This window comes from Colius striatus, chromosome 5 (assembly GCF_028858725.1).
Source record: "Colius striatus isolate bColStr4 chromosome 5, bColStr4.1.hap1, whole genome shotgun sequence".
In the NCBI taxonomy this organism is placed as follows: domain Eukaryota; kingdom Metazoa; phylum Chordata; class Aves; order Coliiformes; family Coliidae; genus Colius; species Colius striatus.
The window spans coordinates 10557070-10583235 of NC_084763.1; the positions used below are offsets into that span (position 1 = coordinate 10557070).

Genomic DNA, 26166 nt, shown 5'->3' on the forward strand with positions numbered 1-26166 from the left:
TACTGAGACTGCTTCTTCTAAGAGGTGTTTTTTTAAGTTGTTCCTAGCTGATCACCCATAGGAATTACCCAACTCTACTTGCTATGGAGATACAAAGAATCTACAGTGATTAAGCTCCCTGAGTTAATGCTTGAGCTAAATATCTGTAATTTGGTGCAGTGAAACAGGCTGAGGTTAATCACTGCATATATGGAAACAGAGAGTTGTGATCAATGGGGTAGGGTCTAGTTGGAGGCCTATCTCTAGTGGAGTCCCTCAGGGGTCAGTGCTGGGACTGGAACTGTTCAATATATTCATTAATAAGCTTGATGAGGGAACAGAGGCACTGTCAGCAAGTTTGCTGACACCCCAAGAAGGCTGTGCTGCTGTTCAATGAGACTTGGACAGGCTGGAGGGTTGGGCAGAGAGAAACCTAATGAAATCCAACAAGGGCAAGTGTAGAGTCTTGCATCTGGGAAAGAATAACCCCATGTACCATGAAATCTTAGAGTGTTGTGTAGGGAAAGGGACCTAGGGGTCTTGGTAGGCAGCAGGATGAGCATGAGCCAGCAATGTGCCCTCATGGCCAAGAAGGCCAATGGCATCCTGGGGTGTATTAGAAGGGCTGTGGTTAGCAGGATGAGAGAGGTTCTCCTCATCCTCTACTCTGCCCTCGTGAGTTCATATCTGGAATATTGTGCCCAGTTCTGGGCCCCTCAGTTCAAGAAGGACAAGGAGCTGCTGGAGAGAGTTCAGCACAGGGCCACAAAGATGATGGGGTGCAGCGTCTTTCTTACGATGAAAGGCTGAGGGAGCTGGGGCTCTTGAGCTTACAGAAGAGGAGATTGAGGGGTGACTTCATTCATGTTTACAAGTACATAAAGGGCAGATGTCAGGAGGATGGATCCAGGCTGTTCTCAGTGATGGCCAATGATAGGACAAGGGGCAATGGGTACAAGCGGGAACATAAGAGGTTCCAAAGAGGAAGAATTGCCTCAGGTGAGGGAGCACTGGAACGAGCTGCCCAGATGACTTGTGGCGTCTCCTTCTCTGGAGACATTCAAACCCACCTGGATGAGTTCCTGTGTGACCTACTCTAGATGGTCCTGCTCTGGCAGGGGGGTTGGACTAGATGATCTTTCGAGGTCCCTTCCAGCCCTTGAGATTCTGTGAAAAGAAGAGGTAAGTATTTCTGAAGGATGAATCCCACCTCTCTAGATTAAATGCTCCCAGCCCAGGCACATACTTAGGAGGCCTAAGCAGATGGTGTGAAAACCCCCTCCAAACTGTCAAAAGCTAGATAATATGCTTTGATGGACATCACACCCACCAAAACATAAATTCAAATCTTACTTCACAGCAACTCCCCCATACAGAGAAGCCATTAACATGTACTGAGAGTACTCCCATTGAGAATGATTGCAGGAACAGTCATTACATTCACACCTTGGCATACTACTACTTGCCTTCATTGTGTGAACTCCTTCCCTCAGAGGCCCTTTCTCTGCTCTCATTCCGTTCTGGTTCTCTACCTTCTTCCCTGAGGTCTCCATCCACCATCCACTCAGACTGATTATCTCTGATCCCTCTCTCTCTCAGAGGAGTTACAGAGAAAGAAAGTGAGAGCTGAGAAACCTGTTTGATGTGTCAGTTTGCTGTAAATATTGAAATGTGCGCATGGGGCTTGCTATAAAAAGAGAGAGAGAGAGAGAACCACATTTTCCACAATTCTCTGGCATTTCTGTTTCAATTCTCATTCCATCCATACTGCTTCCTTCATGTAATTCTAAATGGCGATGCACAAGCTATGTGAGAGATCCTGCTTCACTGAGCATCTTAAGTAAATAGAAGATTTCGAGAGCCATCTGGCTATCCTGTGTAGCAAACATGAGGGGAAATGATGTTAAAGTTGGACTTTTCAGATGGGTGACATACCAGCAAATTAACAATGCTATTTTAATGCACATTTATCTTTAGGGTGAGGACCTTGTATTCATTTCTCAACTGCAAAATACACAAAACAAGGACTAAAACCATCTAAATGAATGAAAACCAAGACTGTGTGCTTTAAATGGTGTAAATTTGTTGGACTTAAAATATGATCCTCACCTACATCTTAGGCCACATTTGAACCACAAAACAGCCAGGTTCTAATTAGGAATGTGTGGGTCTGATGTACAAACTCTGGCAGCTCTAGTCATGCATAGTTAAGATCTTGTCATCTGCTCTGCACATTTTCCTATGAGAGAGGTTGTGTGCCCACCAAGGGGAAAAGTGGATGTGAGCCCATGTCTCGCCTGGCTGAGTTCAAAATCCTCTGTATTGGCTTACACAGCCAAGGATGGTGAGTACATACTAACGTGCTGCTGGTGAAGTGACTGAGGCAATGGACTTGTGTTCAATCTTGCAGCCTCCATGACACCCACCACAATCTTTGGTGGTGGGGTAGGTCTTACAGGGGATGGGCAGTTATGTTTTAAAATACCACATGCTGCTATCTTCAGCACACAAACCAGAGGCCACAGCTGAGGAGAGCTATATCGTTTTTCAGTCACATTAGGAAGGAGTGCATGAGGATTGATGCCTCCTGAACATGTGTCGTGTTTTAATGAATTTTCTTTCATAAATCTTTTCATCTCTACCCTCTCAGTCCCCATGCTATTTATGGCTAAAACTGTTCTCCTTTTGCCAAAATGCCTCTCCTTACCGTGTAGGTTTGACCTCTCAATGTCCATCCGCTGTTTCTGAGCTTCCAAAAAGACTCGGATGTTGATCCCTTTTGCTACAGAAGCACCACTGAGGAATCGAGGAGGGATTTTAGTGCAGACATCAGGTTCTTCTATACCAAACCCCAAATCAAGAAGAATCTCCACTGGATCATTTTCCCAGAGTGCCAGGTATTCAGTGATGCTGTGGTGAAAACATTAGGATTATTTACACCATTGTCTTGGTACCACTTTTCTTTTGCAGTAGCTGTCAAATGGTCTTGTTTTTATTAGATATTTATCTTCCTTTCTCCCCTCTTGGGGACACTACTGCCTAAGTGAAAGTAATATTTTCAGTCACATTGCTAAAAGATTAATGCACATTCCCTCCCCCCCATCCTCCTCCCAGGAATTTGTGGCATTGGATCTAGTAGCTGAGCAAGAAGAACATTAATAAACTGTGTAGGTCCACAGCTCTGCAGGCTCACTTCTCTCTAGACACGATACAGATAAAGCATCCTTGAGCTGCTGTAAGACCTCACAGCTTTTTACCTTCCAGTAGATTCAAAATCCACTGCAGTTTCAGGTAGGTTTTGTTTTTTTACTGGTACAAATGCATTTGAGATCAGATATCTGTTATTAAGAAGGTCATTTTGTTCTTGCTAAAATAAATGAGGGCTTGCCTTTTATGAACTGAGGTCTTGACTGGATATTCAAAATTGTATTTACATTTGTACTCTCTGTTTAGCCTAAAGAAGACTGAAGGGGAACTTTATAAACACTTATAAATACCTGAAGGGTAGGTTTGGAGAGGATGGGGCCAGTCTGTTTTCTGTGGTGCCCAGTGATAGGACAAGGGGTAAAGAGCACTAGCTGAACACAGGAAGTTCCACTTGAAGAGAAACTTGTTTGGTGTTCAAGTGGAGGAGGCCTGGCACAGGCTTCCCAAGGAGGGTGTGGAGGCTCCTTCTCTGGAGATTTCCAAACCCACCTGGACATGTTCCTACATGACCTAATGGAGGGGAACCTGCTTTAGCAGGGGGTTGGACTGGATGATCTCTAGAGGTCCCTTCCAATCTCTACATTGACTCATACCTTGCATTCCTGTCTGGCAATACTAACCTCTGAGGAGCACCAGTGAGTGAGTGGGAAGAGCTGAGACTCTTGCATCTTGACATAATTGGACTTTCTGAAAACTCTTGCAGGGATCTGGTTGGAAAAAAACCCAAACAAACAATGAAATGGAGTTGCTCGTGTGCTCCTCTGGGACATCATTATGATTTTTTTCCTAGAGTAAACATTTGCATTTTGTCTTGGTTTATAATGATACATAATACCAATGCCTCAGAAGAAGAGCCGGCATGAGAGCGCAGCAATGCGCTTATTCTCAAGAACAGTATGTTACAGTAGGTGTGAGAACGTAGGTGTGAGGTACCAGTAAATGCTAATTATAAAGGTGGCAGAATGGCTCGCTTTTGACAGATGGTGAATCTTTGGGGAACCTTTAGGGAGCATAGTTTCTCTAGCCACCTACTTCAAAAGATATAACTGCTCTTTAACAAAGTTTTGGAAAGACAAAGCACAATGAGTTGCAGCAGCAGGAGTGACACCTGAGAACAATTCCGTGCTTTGCTTCTCCTTGTGTTTGTATTCACTGATCTGCAGAGAAAAAGCAGCTTTTCAGAGCCCACTTGCTGCAAAAGAAGTATCCTGCAGCATGGCAAAAGAAGTTTAAAAGAAGTATCTTGCAGATAAGACAACACAATTTTGTTCTGCCCAAGCTTAACTTTACCTTGACATATTTATCAAGATCAGCAGTGTATGTTTATATAGAGTTGAAGCGTTTCCTTGATCTCTTTTTTTTTATCACTGCAGGTCATCCATCAGCTCACAACTGAAACAGGCCTAGAGGCATATGTTGGTTTTTGAACCAGCACTGTTGCTACCAGTTTGAGAGAAGAAGAAAAAAATACCCAACCACTAAATTCCTCCTTTTGTCAAAAAAAAAAAAAAAGAACAACAAAGTTATAACAGATCCTTCCAGCGTCTGGCACCTACCTCCTGTAGCTTTGTGCAGTTACCTGTACCATTTCTGGTACTCACAAGGAAGCTGAAAGCAAGAAGAAAGAAAAGTAATTTACTTTCTTACCTTTTTTCCCCCTTAAAACACAAATGTGTCAAACTAGAGGAATGATTAATTGGATTACATAAGAAAATATTTTAGCCTAAGTGTTAAAGTTGCAGAACAATACCATTGTGGATAGCTCAAGTCACCATATATTAGACATAAATAAATGCAACACATGCCTATAACAACGGGGAAATAGGTGTTTTTACAGTTCATAAATCGGTAGCAGTACCCTCTTAGGACCCTGTTATTTAAAAGTAAGCACCATAAATTAGAGAACATTGTCTGCTGCAGAGCCATTGAAGATACATAAAGTAAATAAATAAATAAATGATGAAAATATATTTTAATCGTCCATCTTTTTTAGGAAAAAAATACAATATATTCTTTTCAATTCTCATTCCAGCACACCCTGGTACAACCTTTTTATGTGTAACAGTTTTTCAAGTGTCATTCATTGAAATGTTGTAAATATTTGTGAATATTGATTTCCCTGGGCTTTGCATCGTGTTCCAAATGTGTTTGAGAGCAGTGAGACAGTTGTAAGAGTTTCTAGAGGAGAAAATATTTATCCAATATTTACCTGATAAGGTTGTGTATTGGACTCCCAAGTGTGCTATGAGCTGTAAGGTGTATATTTCATCATTTCATGATGATGAAATGGAAATAACTCAGTTGCAGTGCCTGTAGTTGTCACTTCTCCTAATGCTGTAATTACACACTCATTGATCCTCTGAAAGCTGAGATAACTTTTGCTTTGGAGCAGCAGTAGATGTCCTTCTGCATTCCACAAGATGAGTATTTTTTCCTCCAGTTTTTAAAGTTTTCTTTTCTATATAACAAAATTGTGTCAATAAAGAAGAAAACACCCTTTCACATTCTCTACTGGATTACTCTTCCGCTCGTAAATTCTAACATAAGTTCCTTCTGGCTTACTCAGTGCAAGGATATCCATCCAAATTGAGAACATAAAGGTTACTGACATCCTGTAATTTACTGTGGTAACATAAACCAGGCTTTCTAGCAGCAAACTGAGCATAATTTGAATAAGAATCAGCTACTTGTTGTATACCATTTCCTACTCAAGTGCCAACAGAAGCTGTAGATTCACTATAAAAATGCTTGAGAATGTAAAAAATAAGATCTTAAAGAGAGTGTTAATACATTTTTTTTTTCCCTAGGAGCACACAGGCACTCTTCCCTAACAGAACATTATACCATAAACTGTCTGCTGCTGTGATTTTCCTATTGTCAGGACTGAATGAGCACAAGTGCTGGCATATTAAAAACCTAGCACTGTAAAACTCTGGCCAAGGTGTTAAGTAAATAATTTAATGGAGAAATCTGGTGTTTGTAGGATGTTTAGGAAGTAATAGGTCACCAAAGAAATCAAATTAACAGGACTTGATAGGTTACTACAAGTTGTGTAAGAAGCAGTAACTGTAATCAAAGCAGGCTAACCACAGGCTGTGACATCCTAAGTTTTCTTGAAGGCTAAAGCTGAATTGTCCTGCATTGCTGTGGGTCAAGAACGTGCCAACATACTGCTACCAAGGCTAAGCCACGCAATCAGTGGTAGCAAACTGCTCAGGAGCTCCTATCCACATCATGACTTGGACATACCTCTAGGCAGTGCAACATGGGCCATGTCACTTATGGTTAGTGTCTCCACTTCGACAGACTTTGCACTTCTAGGTAGTGCAACATGGGCCATGTCACTTATGGTTAGTGTCTCCCTTTTCTCTAATGAGAAGACTCTCATGAGAAGTTCCTCATTAGAGAGCTCGGCATTTTGAAATATTAGAGTTTGTTTTCTCCACCTTTAAGAGGTCACAGAAATAGTAATGGGGTAACACGATATTTACATTTCCTGATTTGTGTAAATGTTTTGCTCCTGACACAAGAAACACTGAATCTCATTACCAAACTGGAAGATACTTTTGGGGAAATAATGCCCTTTAGAAATCTGTCAGAAAACCGTATGAAAACAAACAAACAAACAACTTTGTAAAACAACTGTGGTGCTAATTGGTGCTCTGTTTACTGCACATCTAAGTATATCTTTGCTTATGAATAATATATTTTACTAAGAAAAATATGGCCTCTAGTACTTGAGGGAAGATATGGCATTTTAGTCTCAGTAATCTCTGATTAGCAGGAGACAAGATTAAGTCACATATTAGTGAACATCTTCTATTTGTGAACGTAATAAACAAAAAATGGATATGGAAGCAGTGATAAATAATATTCTAGGCTTCCAAAAGCACTAAAAATGTTGTAATTTTCAGGAATATATGAGGAGCTAGAAGATGATTCAGGCTTCTGTCTCCTTTCCTAAATAATAGGCTCTGAATTCAACCTCAGTAGATCAGAAAAGTAGGTGAGAACAAGTGAAAAGTTCTGCATTCAGGTCAGATAAAACCTGAGTTGCCCAAAACTCTTGTACCGTAACTTCCAGACCACTCCTAGAAACCTCCACTCCTTCAGCAGAGTTAAATAGTCAGTGGAGAAGGTGAGCCTAAGACTTTTCTGTTGAAGGCCTCATGAGAGAATCTTCTCATCATGACTCCAGATGGAGGAAAAAATATACAGCTAGGCTAATCCATGAATATTACATTTTCCCAGTAGCCCCTTGCACACATACACCCACTCCCCAAACTCTGTGGTATTTTATAGTTAAGCAGTCCTTAATAGAAGTAGTCTTACTTGCCTGTTCTTGGCCTTGCAGATTATCCCCAACTGTAGATAGACTGGAATATAAAAGCATTAAAAATTAAAAAGAAATTAAATCCACTAAAGGAATGGCTGTTCTTTCCTAAGAAGAAAATATGGGGTCAAGGAAGCAGTCTGACTAGCAAGCATGACATAGGACATGAACGAGCTAAATGGGGATGGCTAGTAGAAAAACCAATTCACAGACTCATCTGCTTCCCTGCCTGTGAACATCACCAACTTTCCCATCAACATACATTGGCCTCTGTTAAGTGTTGAGATTCATGTTTAAGGCAAAGACCATGAAGTTTTAGCATTCTGCATGAGCAAATTCTGCTACTTCTGGGCTTACATTTTACTAGGAATCTAATTAAACCAGCTTATCCAGGGCAGGACTGAGAAGAATGGAAACAAAAGCCTTTTAGGTGCATCACATGGGAGGCAGCTGTATGACAGGTCTCAGTTGATCCATATCTGCATGGTGGCATGGTAATTGTTAACAACAGTAGTAACAGTCTGACCTGCAATGTGTGAGTCTGGCTGACTTGGCCTTACCCTGCTACAGGAAAATGCTGTTACAACTGTTATATAAGATTACTGGTATTTTTTCACTCATAACCATACTTCCAAACATCGTTCCTAAGGCTGTGTCTTTTTTCTTTTGTTCTCTGCCACAAACCTGTCTCTGACCAAATACACTTCAGCTGCATTTGCTTAAGCAGTGAATGCATGAAGTCATCCTGAAAAGTTCATGGGAAATATCAAAGTTTCAGACTTCATGTCTGAATTTGAACAGCAAAAAATTAAGAACCTCAGAATTTTGGTGAACAAAATGCATTCAAGTTTACAAAGTTCAAGTCTAAACTGTATTTCCCTACAGTAACACATTGCCTTATGCAGTTGTAGGTATGTATAACCACAGTTTGCACCATAAATCATGTCCATGGAGCAGGCTACATCTCCTTTGAGGCATACAGCATTGTCAGATTCCCATGATGCAGCAGATAGCTTCATCAGAAAGCTATCCAGACACACAATAGAACATGTTATCCTTTAAAGAATACCCTGGAAATGAATAGAGAACTGAGACATGTTTCTCGTGAGGTACTGGGTTGTAAGCAAGACAGACTAAAAGAGTATTTTGATGTGGTTCAACAAAACAAAAAAACCTCATTCTTTGGTTGAAATCATCCAAAGCAGAATATTTTGTTCTGAATTTTCAGGGGTCATAATTTTCCTGCTGGAAACTTCAGTATTGCAGACATTATATTTCCTATTGGAGAAATCAGCCAACAAATAATTAAGTAATAATGTGGCTCAAAGTTACAAAACACAATAATTCAACCAATAAGGAATATTTTCCTCTACAGAGTCCTCTAAAAATATAAGTAGAGCTCTTAGGTAAAGTATTGTCAGATAAGTTAATAAAACCTAACCACCCTATTATATGGCTTCATTTTTTGGTGAGTCCTGGAATGCATGAAAAATATTGGGAGAAGGGTCTAGTAATTTCCTTCAGTAATCTGAGGGTTTTTTGAAGCAAATTTGGAAAGGAAAACAGAATTCTGTATTATTCACTTGTCTATTATTTGACAGTTATCCATATTCTGGAAGTATCTTGCAGTCCTAATGAAAATGGAAGTCTGGGTCTTTTGATTCTGCATGAATGCATCCTGATGCACAGTTCCTGCATAGCTTGAAATGGAGGAGACAGAATACTCTTGTGTGGAGGGAGGATTATTGCCTTTTCACAAGAAAGCAGAAAGCCTCCCAAAGAACCAGGAACAGATCTCAGGTCTCCTGCCTTTCCACTCTTTCAACCCAAAGGTAAGCAAAGATGGCTTGTAAGCATTTAACTCATTGAAAAAATGCTGTGGGCATTAACATAATGAAAAAAAACCCATGGGACTGCTGCAATCAGAAGTCTTTATGCTCAAGTCTTTAGAGATCTAATGCTCAGCAAGAGGATGGTTAAGCACAGGGACGAGCTGCGCAGGGAGGTGGTGGAATCACCATCCCTAGAGATATTCAAAAGACACATAGATGAGGTGCTGAAGGATATAGTTTAGTTTAGTGACGGGACTTGGCAATGTGAGGTGAGTCGTTGAACTTGATGATCTTACAGGTCTTTTCCAACCATAAAGTGTCTATGATGTGCAAAATACAGTATACCATACAATACATATTCATAGAATCATAGAATGGTAGGGGTTGGAAGGGACCTTTAGAGATCATCTAGTCCAACCCCCCTGCAGAAGCAGGTTCACCTAGATCAGGTCACAGATATATATTTAAGTATATATACTCTGGTTTTTGTTCAGCTACAGAGTTGTAAGATTGTCAGTTTCTGCCTAGCTGTAACCCTGAAAGCTCATTACTAAAGGTTAGGATCTCCCAGTAAATCAGCACATTTTCTCCAAAAAAAGGCTTTTAGGTTTCCTTTACAGTCAATACAAAGAATAAGACACATCTATAGCAATTTGCCTGCATTGGGAGGAAGAGATGAGTGATTTGAAGGTCCTTTTCTCTGCTGACAGAGGCAGCAGTCTAGGCTTTGGACTGAATATGGAGCTCTGAGATGGCTAGTGAGACAATCCCAGATGTTAGATGACATACCCTGAAAAGTGACACGTGCACCCAGGTAGAAGTAAGAACAGCAGAACAAAGGTGAAGTTGTGATTAAAGCAAGATCAGTGTTTGCAACACATGGTGATTTTCCCCACATCCAATGAAGATAAAGAAGGCAAACTGCAAGGACAAGTGTTAGACTGCGTACCAATTCAAGTATCTGATACTTACAAACTGTCCTGAGGAACCAATGGATTTTTGCATATTTAATATTTCAATGAGAAATACAAACAGGTGCACAGATTCCACCAGAACCTCTGTGAGCAAGAACAAAAGATTGAGAATAAAAATGGAGTTAATGATGAAGATCACAGCATAAAGGCTTATTGCTAGTACAGAAAAAATACTCTGACGTGGCCCTCGGCCACCATGGGATGTAGAGAACCTGCAGAATCCTTTTTTCCTATCTTACCAAGCAGTGGCATAAGAAAATGGTAATCTACCACTTTTAACAGTGGAGAGTCTTTGTCTAGGTAAGCCCATGATGATCTGTTGCACAACAGAATCCGTCCCTTGTTCATCTCAAAGTTATAGTGGACTCATCGGCCCGGATCTGATGCCATCTCACAAAGCAAGTCTGGAAGCTAAAGAGCAATATCCCCTGACCTTACTAATTGTGAAGTATCAACAGTGGATTTAGAGCCAATAAAAAGCTCTGTTGATGATCATACTGTGGGATTCCCTTTTGAGGCTGGATTGCTGGACTGGTACTCTGGAAACATGGGTTTCTTCTTGAATGAGCAAGTCTTGTCTTTCTTTTGCACTTCAGTTTTCTGTGCACGGTGTAAGTATAATAATGCTCCCTTTTTCTGATAGTATCCATTTCAGTGGTAAGATTTTTATCCAGCAGCATCTTGTACCTTGATCAGTGTAACAGTGTGTTCTTTTCAGTACCACTGTAACAGAAATTCTAAAGTCCTCTGCAATGGCTAGTGGTGGGGCATCTTGTTCCCTATCAATTCTCATATCTTTTGGAAATTAACCTTTTCTGATATGTTTAGATGTATTTGCAATCAAAAGTAAGTTTGATATGATGCCACTGACATAGCAGTGAACAGCTGCTACGCCTCAGACTGTGGAAACTGCTCCAGCAAACCAGGAATACAATGTTCTCACAGCCATCAATGTGGTTATTAAGCACATCAAGGCAAGTTTGTTCCTGAAATGGTGAGAAGGGATGGGTAGAAGGGGATGCACGTAATGAGCAATGTGCCAAAGACATTTGTAGAGAAAAGGTGCCAAGGTGAACAGCAAGTAAAAGAAGGGGTTTTATGACTCTCCTGACTTGAAAACACAAGGGAACGATGTCTAAGTCTTCTGCAGACAAATACAACAGCCCAGATGTGACACCAGAGACAAAAGATTTTACAAAGCCAACTACCTATGATTGGTATGGGAAAAGAAAATTATTTTCCTGACTCTTGTGAGTGGACAAATAAACCAGGATACTTCATTTTCTTGAAATCATGTAGATTTTTAGTTGCAGTAATTTGTCATTGTGTTGATAAACTCACTGATTTCTTTTCTGTTATTCTGTTATTGAGACTAATAAAAAGTCATGAGTAAAAGACTGAAAGAATAGGCTAGCAACCTCCTTTGTGCAGAGGATGGGGTAGGCTTCATGAACTGTGTTTCTGCATCTTTTGACGGAGGGAATCCAGTGTCTTGTCCACTTCCTGTGACCGTCCTTCCAGTCAGAACACTGCAGTTACACAACAACAGGGAAAAAATATCTTGCTTAAAGCCTCCCAGCTCCCAGTGAAACGCCAGGAGAAATGTGTGTGCAGCAACGGGAGGCCAAAGAAAGGACAGTAGTGTTTTGGGGGAGTAAAGAGAGAGAGTGAGGCAGAAGGCCCATTTGTTCACATTAGGATGACTCATAGTGGAGGAGATACAGTGACACACCTTCTTAGGGTTAAGAAGTCAAAGTTTACAGCTACTTTAATTGGAATTAGCTCATTCCCCAGCTGACTAATCCACCAGCCTGATTCTCTGCTGCCTCATGACTTGCACAACCATTTACAGCAGGGCACAATGAGGGCAAGATGCTACAATGGGACTGAACTGTAAGTGACACAACATGAAGGACAATAAAGAGTTTGGCCCCAGATGTGGGAAGTACAGAGATAACTTCCATTACATTTAATTAGTGCTATCACCATTAATTTCCTGTGCACAGACAGCAGAAGACATCCTTTTGATTTCAAATTAATTAACACATAATGATTAATCTGATAGGGTACATCTTTTCAGACAAGAGTGTCCTCTTGATCACAGTTTGGGTGCCAGCACCACTCATCATCTGTGTGTTTTAATTTCTAACTGCTCTCCAGAAGCAAATTTAGCTCTGCAAATCTGTCGATGGAATGAATGACTGGCTGGTTTCCATGTTCTGTGTGTTTTGTTCATTTGATAACACACTGAGAACATCTTGGAAATATCTTTCCCCACCCTCCTCCCCCTCCCCTCCAAGGTAGAAACTGAGGACTCTAAATCAGTGAGAAATTCATACCAACTCTTTACTACAGAACGCAAGAAAAGTTTCTAAAAACTGAAAAACATATAAACAGTTTATGGCAGATTCCCAGACAGATTTGTCTCACTTCGGCTGCCAGCATTTAACAGAACCATTCTCCTTGCCACCAACTAAAGTGTTTTTGTTGCACTGAAACAAGATCTTGAACTTCATCAGTTTTGCACCATATTCCTCACACTGTGTGATACCTATCAGGTAGCGCTGCTAATATTACTCTTCCCTTTCCATTTGTCAAGTGATTACTCATTCACACTTGGTTAATATTTATCCACTTTTTTTAGACGTTTATGAATGCAAACATCTCCATATCCAGGTGCACTAAGAATCAAGTAGACAGCCCACAGTTAACATCAATATTGAGAAATATGCCACTAAACTTGCAGTTATACAGACATGAATTAGGAGGTAGGAACAAATCTCAGATATTTTGAGTTAGGAAGCTTTTAAAATTTCAAGACATTCCATATCATAAAATCATAGAATGGTAGAGGTTGGAAGGGACCTTTAGAGATCATCTAGTCCAACTGCCCTGCAGAAGCAGGTCCACTTAGATCAGGTCACATAAGAACATGTCAAGATGGGTCTTGAAGACCTCCAAGGAAGGAGCCTCCACAACTCCTCTGGGCAGCCTGTGCCAGGGCTCCCTCACCTCAACAGTGGAATAGTTTTTTCTTATATTTAAATGTAACTTTTTGTGTTCCAGCTTCATCCCATTACCCCTTGTCCTGTTGCTAGATACAATAGAAAAAAGGGATGCCTGATCCTCCTGACACCCACCATTTAGATATTTGTAAATATTAATAGAATCCCCCCTCAGTCTCCTCTTTTCTAGACTAAACAGCCCCAGGTCCTGCAGCCTTTCCTCATATGATAGATGTTCTGTATCCATACAGAAAAGTTTTGGAGCATATTTATGGTGACTGGCCTGTTTGAGAATGACAGAAGAAGACTAAGGGTCTTTGCAATTTGGAATAAATAGGAAAAAATATGCTTTTTTCAGACACTATAGCTAGGATGAGAAGTCCTTCTATTATCAACTCTATGAACTCACATATAAATATATTTTCTGAATAAATCACTGTGTTTAGGTAACCATTAAAAAACTGAAAGAAAGGGAGGAAAACAACAAAGGAGATTTTTTTATGCTATAACTGTGGAGTCATTTATGTGATACAGTTGTGTTCTGCATTCTGACTCACCTATACTTTTTACGGAAGCTCCATCAGGGAGGAAACTCATGGTATCTGACTACCCATCTCTGCTCCAGAAAACAGGAAGAAAGATGCAGCTGTTATGGTGTCCTCAGGCAGGAACAATCCTAATTTCTGGTCTGTAGTATTTACTCTTTTTAGTGGTCATTTATTGAGAGACTGAAGAAGGCAGAGATGAGAAAAACCTTTTCAGTCTTTAATTTAAGGATTTGACTATGGACAGATAAATGAAATTGAAGTTCCCTTTCCCTGCCCATGAATGAGTTGTTAAGCACACAGAAATCATAGTGGTTGTAGGAAGATTTATTTTGTATCTTCAGCATGCATACCATTTGCATTGAAACAAATGAAAGACACCTGCTTTGATATTCAAAGCACCCCTGGAACATCCATGTGAAAAACTGCAAGTGAAGTGACTCCAGGGAATGAAGCTTTTCTGGAAGTGTGCCAGGTAGTGAAAGCTGTAATAACAGTCCAACCCTTCTCATAGATTGGTAAATATACATTTGGGTAGAGTACCATGTGAAGACTTTGGTAGAATTGATGTTGAGAGGCCACAATATTAACTAAGTCCTAGGGCTGGTTGAGACAATCAGTGTTGCTCACTGTGAATGACTGCATTGAGAGCTGATGTTATCATCAGGCTGCATTTTAATCGCAAGGTGAACCCACTCTTAATTGAACAGAAATAATTCAGATAATGCTAAATAGCAACAGCTAAAGATATTTCCATTTGAAACAGCAGGAGACTGTACTGAAGAGGGAGAGAGTTGTATTTTAAGCCTCCTAGATGCATAAGGGAAAGTGCATAAATTCTGTGCCCAGGTTGTCACACAAAAGGAAACAAAACAACAGTGAAAACAGTAAAAACAGTAATAATTTTTCAGTACAACCAGCTTGAGGCTAGTCCCTTTGCTAAACATGTACCCAGGTGAAAAGAGACAGCGTATGAAGTTATGAAAATGAAACCAAAGCTCTTAAAATCTGGAATTCAGCTTTTTAAATTGGAATTAAACCCAGAAACCTTAAAGAAAGAAATTATTATCCCCATCATATCTTACAGATCAGAAGAGAAGAAAAAATAAAAGGCTTTCTAAAATTTTTAACCACTACAGTGAAAAAAAGATTGTAAGCTCCAACCTGTGTGGCTCGATCCAGCTGTTAATAGAATACTTGCAGGCTGATGCATCTGTGCCTCTGTTCTGCCACAGACTCAAAGTCTGAGAAAGCAGAGGGCAAGAACTGATGCTCTTGGGTTGGATTTCCATCCCCATTATTTATTTCTTTACAAAAATATACTAGGAAGGGCAAAGAAAGTCTGTTTGCCAAGAACTAGTGTTTAAGTTGACAATTCAGAGGGATGATTGTTTGCTTAACCTCTGGGTAAAGGGAAAGCAGAAATCAGGACAGTCTAGTTTTAACCATGGGAACTCCAGAGAGAGAAAAGATGGGTGAGAGAGAGTAAAGAAGTAAAGGCAGCAATGGCTGAAATGGAGGGGAAAATTTAAAGAAAAGCAGAAGTTGCTTTGCTTGCTTCCATTTCCAATAAATATACTGCTGTCCCTTTAACTCCATATGCCTCTTTGGCACATGTACCAGGGGAAGGATTACACTTTACTGAGGAAGTAATGCAAACTTGTCTTCATTTGGTTACCATGGATATGGCACTATGTGAGACAAAGCCTTCCATTTGCATTGCAAACAACCAGGAGCAGTGAAGGACACCCAACTTGATATTCTGACCACAGAGCTTCCCAGGTTCTTCCTCCTGACTAATCACAAGTAAAACAACCAGTAGCTTTGGGTCTGTGCATGGTACCAAGAGGAGTAAGAGATGCTGCATTTCAGATGAAGGAGAAAGAGGTAGAATCATGTCATTTGCAGAACAAATGAGATTTCATATGCTACCTGGTGTGAAATTGATAACAGATAGGTATGGAGATCATTTTGCTTTCCAGCTTTTCCCCCCTGGGATGCCAGAGTGAATCAATATGGTAGTAATCTGGAATAAGTGATTTCCACAAACACAGGAATGGAACAGGAAGAGGCCAAGCCTTATGATTGCTGGGCTTTTATGCAGCAGTTTTTATCCAAGTGTACTCTTCATTCTGAAGAAGTACTGTATAAAGTACCTTAATTTTACACGAAATCCAGTTAAATGAGCGAGATGAACAGTCCCCTAAGCAGGCCTAGTGGGAACCAGTGCAGTACAGTTCAGCAAAGAGGGAAATGGTCTTGTTTCCCTGTAATAAATTGCAGATGATCTTTTGTCTATTACCTTGTTAGACTGTCAGTAATTCTTCCTTTATTGGTTTAAGCTCTGCCAGATACATTGTCACATATCATTTTTAGTTCAATAGTTGGAATACAAATGGTATGACCCTGATTCTATGGACAGAAATGGCCAAATTACCATCGATTTGAGTGGAAAAAGAACTGGATCCTAGTTAGCCCGCATTAATGAATAATGAGATTTCTTTCCAAGGGATCTTAGGCACAGATTAACTAGAACAGTAGGTCAGATGTTTGGCAAATACATTGTTTCTCCTTTAGCACTGGACTAGGCACACTTCTGATGGGGCCAGGGACAGATATATTTTTCCAGGATACTCTTCTTGGCTTCCCACTTCCAGAGAGTGGCCAGCAGCTGGTGACAAGGCACCAGCAGCATCTAAGTAGCTTTCCTTTGATGAAGGTGCAGTCAGACCTCTCTCTACCCTTAAGCCGCCACTCTCTGTATGAGGGGATAATTAGGATCACTAACCCTTCAGTTTCAGAAGGATCCACAAAATTGTAGCTTTGCACCAACATAATCCCACTCACATCAGTGAATCTGTTTCTTGTTGGTGTCTGCAAGTGGGAGAAACATTATCCCCAGATGTATTTGCCTTTTCCCTTTCTTCTAAAGCAAGCAGCTGGCACCAAGCTGAGCTCTGAATGCTCTGAATCACAGGGAGCTCAAGCCCACCGCTGCTGTGTCCCTGAGCAAAGAACAGGGAGCTTTGCAAAAGGGTTAACTTACCTCTTTGTTCTGGTGTCCCGCCTCAGCACACTCTGTACCTTCACTCAGACCCCATAGAGACACAATAATATGAGCTCTTGAGACTGGTTTTAGAAGCACACAGCAATATCACCAGCCTAAGATGTTCATGGATGCTGACAATTATTCCCTAAGTCAACTACTGAGGAGAGAGATTGTGTCAGGCCTTTTAGTAAATGTGCTGCTGGAGAGAGCAACAGGGAAGGGGACAGGTGTCAAACACACAAATACTGCCCCAGCCTCATGGTACCTTTGGATGCACCATTGGACTTTATACACACATGCTTCAGTGTTTTTCTATCCTTTTGGAGCACCTGATGATGAAATAAAACCCTGGGTCTACTCTTTCCTCCTCGCTCCCTGCACCAGCCCATGAAACAGGTCAAGGAGGGAGAGGGAGGAAGGTGGGACTTGAAATGGGAGCAAATAGCTCTCCAGGGCTTCAGGATCCCATTGCAGCAGTGCAGAGCAAGGACATTTCATGCATGGGCTGCTCTTAGTGCACTTTCAGGTGCACCCTGCAGCAGCAACAGGAAAACATGGAAAACACCAGTGCTACTCTGTCCTGCTGGGCCAAAGGAAACATAAATTCTGACCATACACAGGTCTCCTAGAAAACCATACTTGGCATTTCACTTACTTATAGTCCCATTCTCCTGCCCTCTAGATTCCTTGCTTTTACCTGCAACAAAATTTATTAGAAAACATTTTTCTTGACATTTCTTTAAACATGAGTATACCAGCCAGTAAAGATGTAGCGAGGCAGATGGGATGGTAAGTGTCTTGAATGGCAAAATGACTCAGAGTGAATAATCTATGAAAAGCATTGTTTTCTTTAATGTCTGAAAACAAGTTTGGGCTCAGTCCTCCATCCAACAGGTCTGTTCCCTCTGTGTGTTTTAGTAAAAACCATTTTATTGCTTTAATTCTATTAATCCTGCACAACTACAAGCATTCCCTGCCTCCTCAGTTCAGCATGACCATAATTTCTATATGGTAATGCTGAATTTCTAAACAGTAGATATCCTGTTATTTCCATTGGTTTCAAGGGAATTATGGACAGATATCCCAGAAGAGGTAAATGGCCTGCTATTTTTATTTTTAGCATTGTCAGAGCCAGGAATAACTCACCCTGGCTTTTACGGACAAGGCTAAATTTGTAGAACTCAAATGTAGAACGTTTGTTTTTTCTTCTTGGTAAAACTAGGATCTTTAAGTCACAAAGGATACAGCAATACTTAAGTGTGTTGGCCCTTGCAATGTCATTCTTCCAGGGTTCATTTCAAAGAAAAGCTGCAGTGCAAACTATTTTTACATTTGTTGCCATTTATAGCTATACCTTTCAAGTAGAATCTGGCTCTTTCCAACCTTTGTGTCTCTACCCCACCCTATCACAGGAGCTCAGACTTTTTGTTTGCTGATAATAGCTGAAAAAGGTGGAAAAGTTTAAAAACAGTACTGATTATGGGATGAGTATGCATTTCACTAATATCTCAGTAATGTCCTAATGCAGAGAAGCAAACATGAGTTTTGGTGGCTTGCAGCTAGTCATACCCAATTTTGCCATGATTTTGGAACAAATTTCAATAGCTTTAGGTTAGTTCACAAGCAGCTTGGCTGACTTCAAATAGAAGCCATCATACTTGGTATGTGTTAGCAAAAAAAGAAAGAAATCATATGAAATCAACCTTCTAGAGATACACGGGAATTGCTCCAACAAATGTTTAACCACTATTGCTTGTCTTTTTCTCCTTGCAGTACAAAGTTAGAGCTGATTTTTCTTTCACATGGAAGGAGATGGTTTTTGACCAAAATTACTCCCAGTTTAACTGACAATCAATAGTTCTGAGACGACAAAAATCGATTGAAAATTACTCACTAAGAATTTGATTCAGGCTTCATGCACATCAGACTGTCAGCCTTCGTGAAAACTAATTTCCTCTATCTGTGACCTGGCACAGGGAACCCCGAGGGCAAACATTTTACTTCTCTGTGTTGATAAGAGTATGCTTTGCATACCAGGGGTGGGCAGGGAGGACACAGCTGGGAGTATATGTACTCTTTTGTGTTGTAGGCCAGATTTGACGTCTCTTAGTCAAAACGAGGTGTCATTTAAACGATTGCTCATCCTGTCTCTATGTCTGAGATAACAAGGAGTATAGTTGATAAGTCAATAAGTTAATGAGGACCAATAAAAGTACAAAGCTCAATATCTTAGACAGTGGTGTCATTAGACATTGTATATTTAATTACTCAAGTTTTAGCCAGGGATAATGGCAGTCCCATGCACATGGAGTAATATAGTCCGAGACAGTCATGCTGTGTTAGACACACCTTCCCTCTCTGTTACATGCATGTGGAACAGCAGAAAAGGAATTTTTGTCCTCTACAGATACATCCCTTGGGATCACCCTTCTGCCAGCAATGCTTGTCTAGGGTAGGCTTACAACATATATGCAGCTTCAATAAAGAGTAAGAGAAAACAAACAAGGCTTACCTGAGCCAGCATCCCTATCCCAGAGGAATCTCTAATGCTCCCTCAGAAGCCAGGGGAGGGAGAGGTGAGAGTATCCAGCAGCTCTCCCATGACAGCTCAGCAGCTCTGAAAATCTTTTCCGGCTTTCTCATTCCTAAAGGAGAGAGAACAAGTATTTGCCTAACCTGGACTGATATTTTCATAATCCCCACCCATTCACAACAAGAAAAAAACTGTTTTTCAAATACGCTTTGTCTGCTCTGTGTCATTTACGTGTTTTCATTAAGTGAAAACACATTTAAGTGTTTTCAGGAATAGACGTGCTCAGGAAGTTTTGTATTGTTGATTGTTTTCTTCAAGTGACGAGGGAAGTTAATGCAGCATAGGTTTTAGGGCTAGTGAGACCTGTTGTGAGGGCTTCTGCCCTGTTGATGCCATGAGCCAGCTTATCTGTGCACAGAGTAGTACATGAATGCAAAACATTCCGGGGAATGCTGTGGGGTGAAGCAGACGTGGGCTTTGGAACAACATACAAAACTAGACAGCCTTACCGTGGTCAATCCATGCCTTCCTCTGCGCTTGTGAAGGTTCAGGTGTCCTCAAGAAGCCAATCTGCCCAACTGTCAATCAGGTTCCTGAGGATGGAGCACCCGCAGAGTCCATCAAAAGAATAAACATTCACGGTGCTTTCACAATTCCTGGAAATGGCACAAAGCACTCTCAAACCTCAATCCCAAGAACAAACAAGACTTTTAAAACAAACAGGCGAGTTAACAAAAACAAACTCAACACTTGAAAACTAATGAAAATAACAACACGGCCAAAGTCTACAAAGCTGCTTTCATCAGACTTGAAAACAATAAACAAACAGCCTGACAAAACAACAAATCCAACCTTGTAAAGCTACTCTTCCCAGTGCAATATTCCCAAACACTCAACTGCTGCAGGGTGTGCCACTTCAGCGGGGGGGGGCAAGGACACTGTCAATAGTACTGCAGAGCTATTGAGCAGGCTGGCTAGCATGATTATCACTCAGAGTAAACCCCAAATCCTCAGCCTGGCTCAGCCTTTGACTTCCACAAAGTATTTTGGGCATGTATTTTGACTTCTCTGTGTCTACACTGCACCTCTTATAAGGATTTCAGCAACCTGGCACACATATATTAAAGTATGCATGCGACCTTACACAGTAGTAGTATATATTCCCTGTTGACATATCCACTGAGGATGAAACATCTTCTCTGCAAGTACTAATTCAGAAAGAAACAACTGTGAGCAAGAGGTGCCCTCAAACAGCCCTTTGATCAGGAACCCTGGTCAGAAAAGTCTTCATAATGTCTCCTCCCTCCACGTGTATTGAAATCTCAAAGTTCGTGCTAGATGGGCTTAATGAAATAGCCAGATCAAGAAACTGTAGTCAAGTAGGTTGACTAAATCAATTCTAGGAATCCAAACAAGAGGTTTTAAAGAGTTAACAAGTAGTTAAAGAGTCATCAGAAGCTAAATATTAGTTTTAAGGAGTTACTTGTAATGCATGAATACACATAAATAACACATGATTTCATTAAGTGCAATTTATCCTTCTCCCTTTCTTCCTCCCTGTCTTCTCCTACGCTTTTTGGCTTTCACACTCCCTCAGTGAGGAAGTCCAAAACACAAACCACTCATTTTCATGTTTAACTTCAGACCATTCACTCTCCAACCTTGTGCACATTTGAGGGTAGATGTACACAACTGGAAATAACACAAGTACAACAGAGCTGCACCGAGCTCCATCAACCTCCTACTGCACAGTGCTAACTGGTTTGCACCAGTGCGTGGCATTTTACCAGTGAGAAAGGAGTTTAACAGCACTAATTGATATTGCTGCAAAATGCAGCAAGATACCCAGCAGAGCCTGCAGGGATGTCCCTAAACAAAGTTATGTTGCATGACGTTCATATAGAAGGCGCATCCTCACAAAATCACCTTATTTTCCCTAGTGAAATCTCAGCCTCTTTAAGAAGGAAAATGTCACCCAGCCTGGATTAGCAATTCATCTGTGTTTGTTTCCATTTATTTTCAGAGCATTCAGTGGAGTGTTGTACTAAAGAGGTGGAGAAAAATCAAACTAAAGAGGCCAACAAAGGTAAACCAGCCTCTTTTCCACAGCTTTTTAACCAAGTCAGACACTGTATCCCAATGTCTTCATGACAGCCAGTATGATGCAATTCATCATTACTGTGAATGTCATTTATGGAACATACAAAAAAAGAAAAAGGTCTTTTCCTAGTGATTTTCATCAAGACTCAGAATCTGGGTTTCAAAGACATGTCACCCTCCAGTATGTAACTGCTGGGTCAAATGGCATTCTGTTTTCTCTCTAAACTTTCTTCATACATAAAACCCCTTGATTTTGTTTAGATTTTTGCTCTCTCCACAATGCTTATTTAATATTTTTTCCTTTTATCTCAAAAAATACCAACTAAAAGGTTACAGACTCTCTCAAACTCATTAAATGTTTCTATTTTAGTAATATCAAATCAACTCATTTTATTGTTAACATTTCATTTGAAAATACGTATTTAAATGAATTCCATTTCTGTGTATAAGAAAGCCTTTCAGACTGGAAAAAAAAAATCTTGTGATGAAAAGGCTATGATGGCACATTTTTAATAAATCTAAAAGAAAGACAGTCCTAAAGAGTTTCAAGTTAATAAAGTTAATATACTTTTAAATGCTCTTGGTTTTGGCAGATCAACATTTTAAATGGAGAAAACATTAAAAAAAAAAAGTTATATCCAGCTTTATTTCCAATTTCTTTCCCTGCTTCTCCTTCAGTCTTGAATGACTTGAAGGAGGGTCATGTCCTGTTCAAAGACATGAGTTTCTGGGAGACACAATATGATAAATACAATGGCCAAGCAGTAGTAAGCTGCTCCTCAGGTCCACAAGCAAACGTTCTATGTTTGGTGAGAAATCTCATCACATTCACATACTTCTTTCCATGCAGTCATAGAATCATAGATTCATAGAATGGGAGGGGTTGGGAGGGACCTTTAGAGATCATCTAGTCCATTCCCCACCTAGATCAGATCACACAGGAATGTATCCAGGTGGGTTTGGAAACCTCCAGAGAAGGAGCCTCCATACCCACCCTGGGCAGCCTGTGCCAGGGCTCCCTCATCTGAATATATAGAGAGTTTTCCCTTATGTTTAAATGGTCCTTTGCTTTCTATAAAGCAAGTCTTGCCTGGGATTTCAGAGGAGATATAGTCTCTTGTGGTCTTTGGTAGAGGAAGAAAGGCACATACTTGTCACCTCAGCTCCATATGAGCCACAAGAGGGGACTAGCCCAAAGACCAGGTATTAAAATATCACTCCTTTATTACTGAAGGGATTTATTCTTCACCACTGCAAAGCATGTGAGATTGCAATTACAAATCTGATGATGTATTTTTCTTGGTAGACAGAGTGGATTTTCACCCCATTGAATCCAGAACGATTGGTCAGAGTTTAGACTCAAAAGCAGTGAAGTGTGTGCTTAGAACTAAGAACAGCTTCCACTGCTTTTGCTGATAAAGACAGACTTACATTTGAAATCAAGCAAACTGGACTCAGCCATTCAGCAGGAGCCTTTCTGACAACTTTCCTGGAATAATCTTTAAAATTTTACCTTCCATGTCTTCTGTAAAAAAGAGAATAGAAAGAAAAAAGTCAAACAGTTCAGCCTCTTCCTTGGAGATTTAAAGCCACAGACGCCTTCTGTACAAATGAAATCTGAAAGTTTGGTTGACAATCTGTAACAACAAAGTGCAATTATTCTTCTCAGAGCTATTTCTAGAATACTAGGTGAAATAAAGGACGTTTTTCATCAGGTTGGTCATTAAAAAGGAGCTATGTGTGTGTTTGTGTATGCTTTATACAGGTGCATAAAAGGTATTTACAGAATTAGAAGAAAGGGATGAAAATAAATGTTTTCAGCATTCTCTGTGAAGTTAACCAGAAATGTGACGGAGAATGAATCTGGATGGGAAAAAACTAATGTGCTCTCTTGCAATCCACAGCACAAAAAGCTCATTTTGGGCTCTTGCCATGTCTTTTCTGCCCCCTTTTTTGTCACACGGGAGACTCTCAAGTCAGACTGCTAAAGACAATTTGGGAAAACAACACATAAATGGCTGGGCCTGCCCTGTCCTATGACAGGACATTCCCTAGAGATGTCTGGTTGGAAAGTTTCTGAAAAACTTTCTTTCCCCAGTGAAAAAGAAGGGTTGCATTGAAATGGAGATTCCTGTGAGAATGAAGCTTTCACAAACTGGGTAATTGGTTTTTTTTAAACGTGGTTTTTAAAAATTTGTCTTTAACCAAGCACATTTAAAAATGTTTTCACATGCCCTTTTCCCACTCTGGTACTGTTACAACTAGCAAACATTACTCCCCAACTACAAAAAAGTGGATAAACTCCCTCTTTTTTTCTTGATTGCAATAATATCTTTGTCAGTAACAACAGTGTGCAGACATTGGCATAGAAAATATTAAGCTGATGTCTAGAAAACAGCACTGTGACTTTAGATAACATTTTAAAAACTCCCATAATTTAAGAAATCAATATGGTCATGATTTTCTATTTCTCCAGGCCTGCATACAGATTAATACCAACACCTATGTAGTTTATTGGTTGTTATCATTCACTAAGTGCCCTTTATAAGATAAGATAGAAAATGACATCTTTTTAAAATGTGATTCAGATCATAAACCTTTTGAATCCTATAGAAAGATTAGAAAGATTGACTTTGTCAGTAAATGCAGGATGATGACCTTCTTCCAAATCAAATCTATCTTCCATACAGAAAGGAGCTTTTGAAATGATTCTACTATCACTTTTATGATCTAATTTGCTCCTTGCTAGAAGTCTGTTCATTATATTTAAGGAGAAAATGTCATAGGAATGGACACCACAGTCAAAATACTTTATGTGAGAATACTTTGGGGCCACTCTGTCTTTAGAATTTCAGCATTTGTGACATCCTCCCTAATACTCTTTGGGTCTGTATCTTTTTGATACTGAGGATAGCTGACAATCTTCTAACATGCAGCATCTCAGAAAAATTCCAGTTTCCCTTAGAAGGTTGCTGCAATAAAATACACTGAGAAAGCATGGCAACTGATTTGGATGCAATTGTTTATGAATAGACCTGGATAATACCTGATTAATTGAACAGACATGCAGATTTCCACCAGCAGAGGTCATTTGCACTCTAGAATGTATTAAGGAGCTCGTAAAAAACGGACTTTTTATCTAAGGGAGCATCTTAAAAATGGTTCCAGTGCCTGGGGTATTCTTCATATGCTTTGGAGTAGTCTAGGGTGGAATATAAAGAATGTAAAAAGCTTAAGACAATGCTCCTAATTTAATCAAACACATTCAGTTTGTGCTGTGAAACATCAATACAACCCCTGTTTTCATATTTGTTGTACATATGAGATTGGTCAGTTTAAGCAACAATGATGGCCTAAATATTTTTCCTGAGCAATTATATTTGTCTGGGAAAAACCTGCCTATGCAACACTAAAACTTTGTATAAGTCTCAGTAAAAATGCAGTGGGCAAATGGGAGCCATCTGTTTTCTCCCTTTTCTTTCTCGTATCTACAAGCATCATCTGCAACTCACTTGCCAGAAGGCCAAATCCCACCCTCACATGCACTGGCTCTGACAAACAGACTGTGTTCATGAGGACATATACCTCCAGCTGAAGATCAAACTATGAACTAATACATACTGCCATTCAAGTTTTAAGCAGCAGGTGCATTTTAGGTTTTTTACTTCAGCTAAGGCAAGAGCTGTTGTTTAGAAAAAGAACCTGAGATTAAAAAAAAAGAAGTTACAAATTAAGAAACACCTGTTAGGCACAATGATGGCATGAACCTGAGAAAGCATGAGACTGTTATACTGCAGTAAATTAAAAATAGAAACAAAGGGAAATAGGAAATTTGATAAGATGTGCAATTGGCCAAAGAAAACATTGAGAGTAACACAATGATTCAGATAAGTAAGTGTGTCTGAGAGGAGGGTTGATATTCCTCATATAACCTTACTGGGAAACACACCTATGCCGGGTATCAGGGAGCTTTGATTTTCTGGGTTGTCTTGTCATCTTATGGGTGATAAGATGCTTAAAAAAAGCCACTTTCCTCTATGTTGTTAGACTGCCATAGAAACATTTAATTAACATTGCCTTTCTTATGAGGAAAGGCTGCAAGACTGGGACTGTTCAGTCTAGACAAGATTGAAGAGGATCTCATTAACACAAGTATTTAAAAGGTGGATGTCAAGAGGACAGGGAAGCACTTTTTCCTGTCTCCAGTGACAGAACAAGGGGAAACCGTCATCAGCTGTAACACAAAAGTTTCCACTGAAACATATGGAAAATCTACTTTACTGTAAGGATGATGGAACACTGGCACAGGCTGCCCAGGGAAGGTATGGAGATTCTTTGTCTCGAGATTTCTAAACCTGCCTGGACATGTTCCTGTGTGAGAGGAACCTGCTTTAGCAGAGATGGGACTGGATGATCTCTAGAGATCCCTTCCCACCCCAGCCGTTCTGTGATTCTATGATTCTGTGAAAACACTCACACTAGCTGGCCAAACACCTCTCTGCCATTTATTTTTTCCCTTTACTGAAACTATAAGTTGCCACTATGGATATACTGTGCTATCTGCTGAAGAAACACAATACAAAACCAGCATTGTTTAACATTTCCAAGG

General features: G+C 40.2%; 1 protein-coding gene across 1 annotated transcript in view; it reads right to left on the reverse strand.

Moving 5' to 3' along the window:
- ITPRID1 (ITPR interacting domain containing 1) overlaps nt 1-19497 on the reverse strand; it is a 50298-nt gene extending 30801 nt beyond the window's left edge. The window contains exons 1-4 of the mRNA XM_061996883.1: nt 19437-19497; nt 4743-4794; nt 3807-3893; nt 2687-2889 (exon numbers count right to left, since the gene is read on the reverse strand). Coding sequence (XP_061852867.1) covers nt 2687-2889; nt 3807-3893; nt 4743-4774 — 322 coding nt within the window. The 5' untranslated portion in view covers nt 4775-4794; nt 19437-19497. The remainder of the gene's footprint in view (nt 1-2686; nt 2890-3806; nt 3894-4742; nt 4795-19436) is intronic.
- Between the last annotated feature and the right edge of the window lie 6669 nt (nt 19498-26166).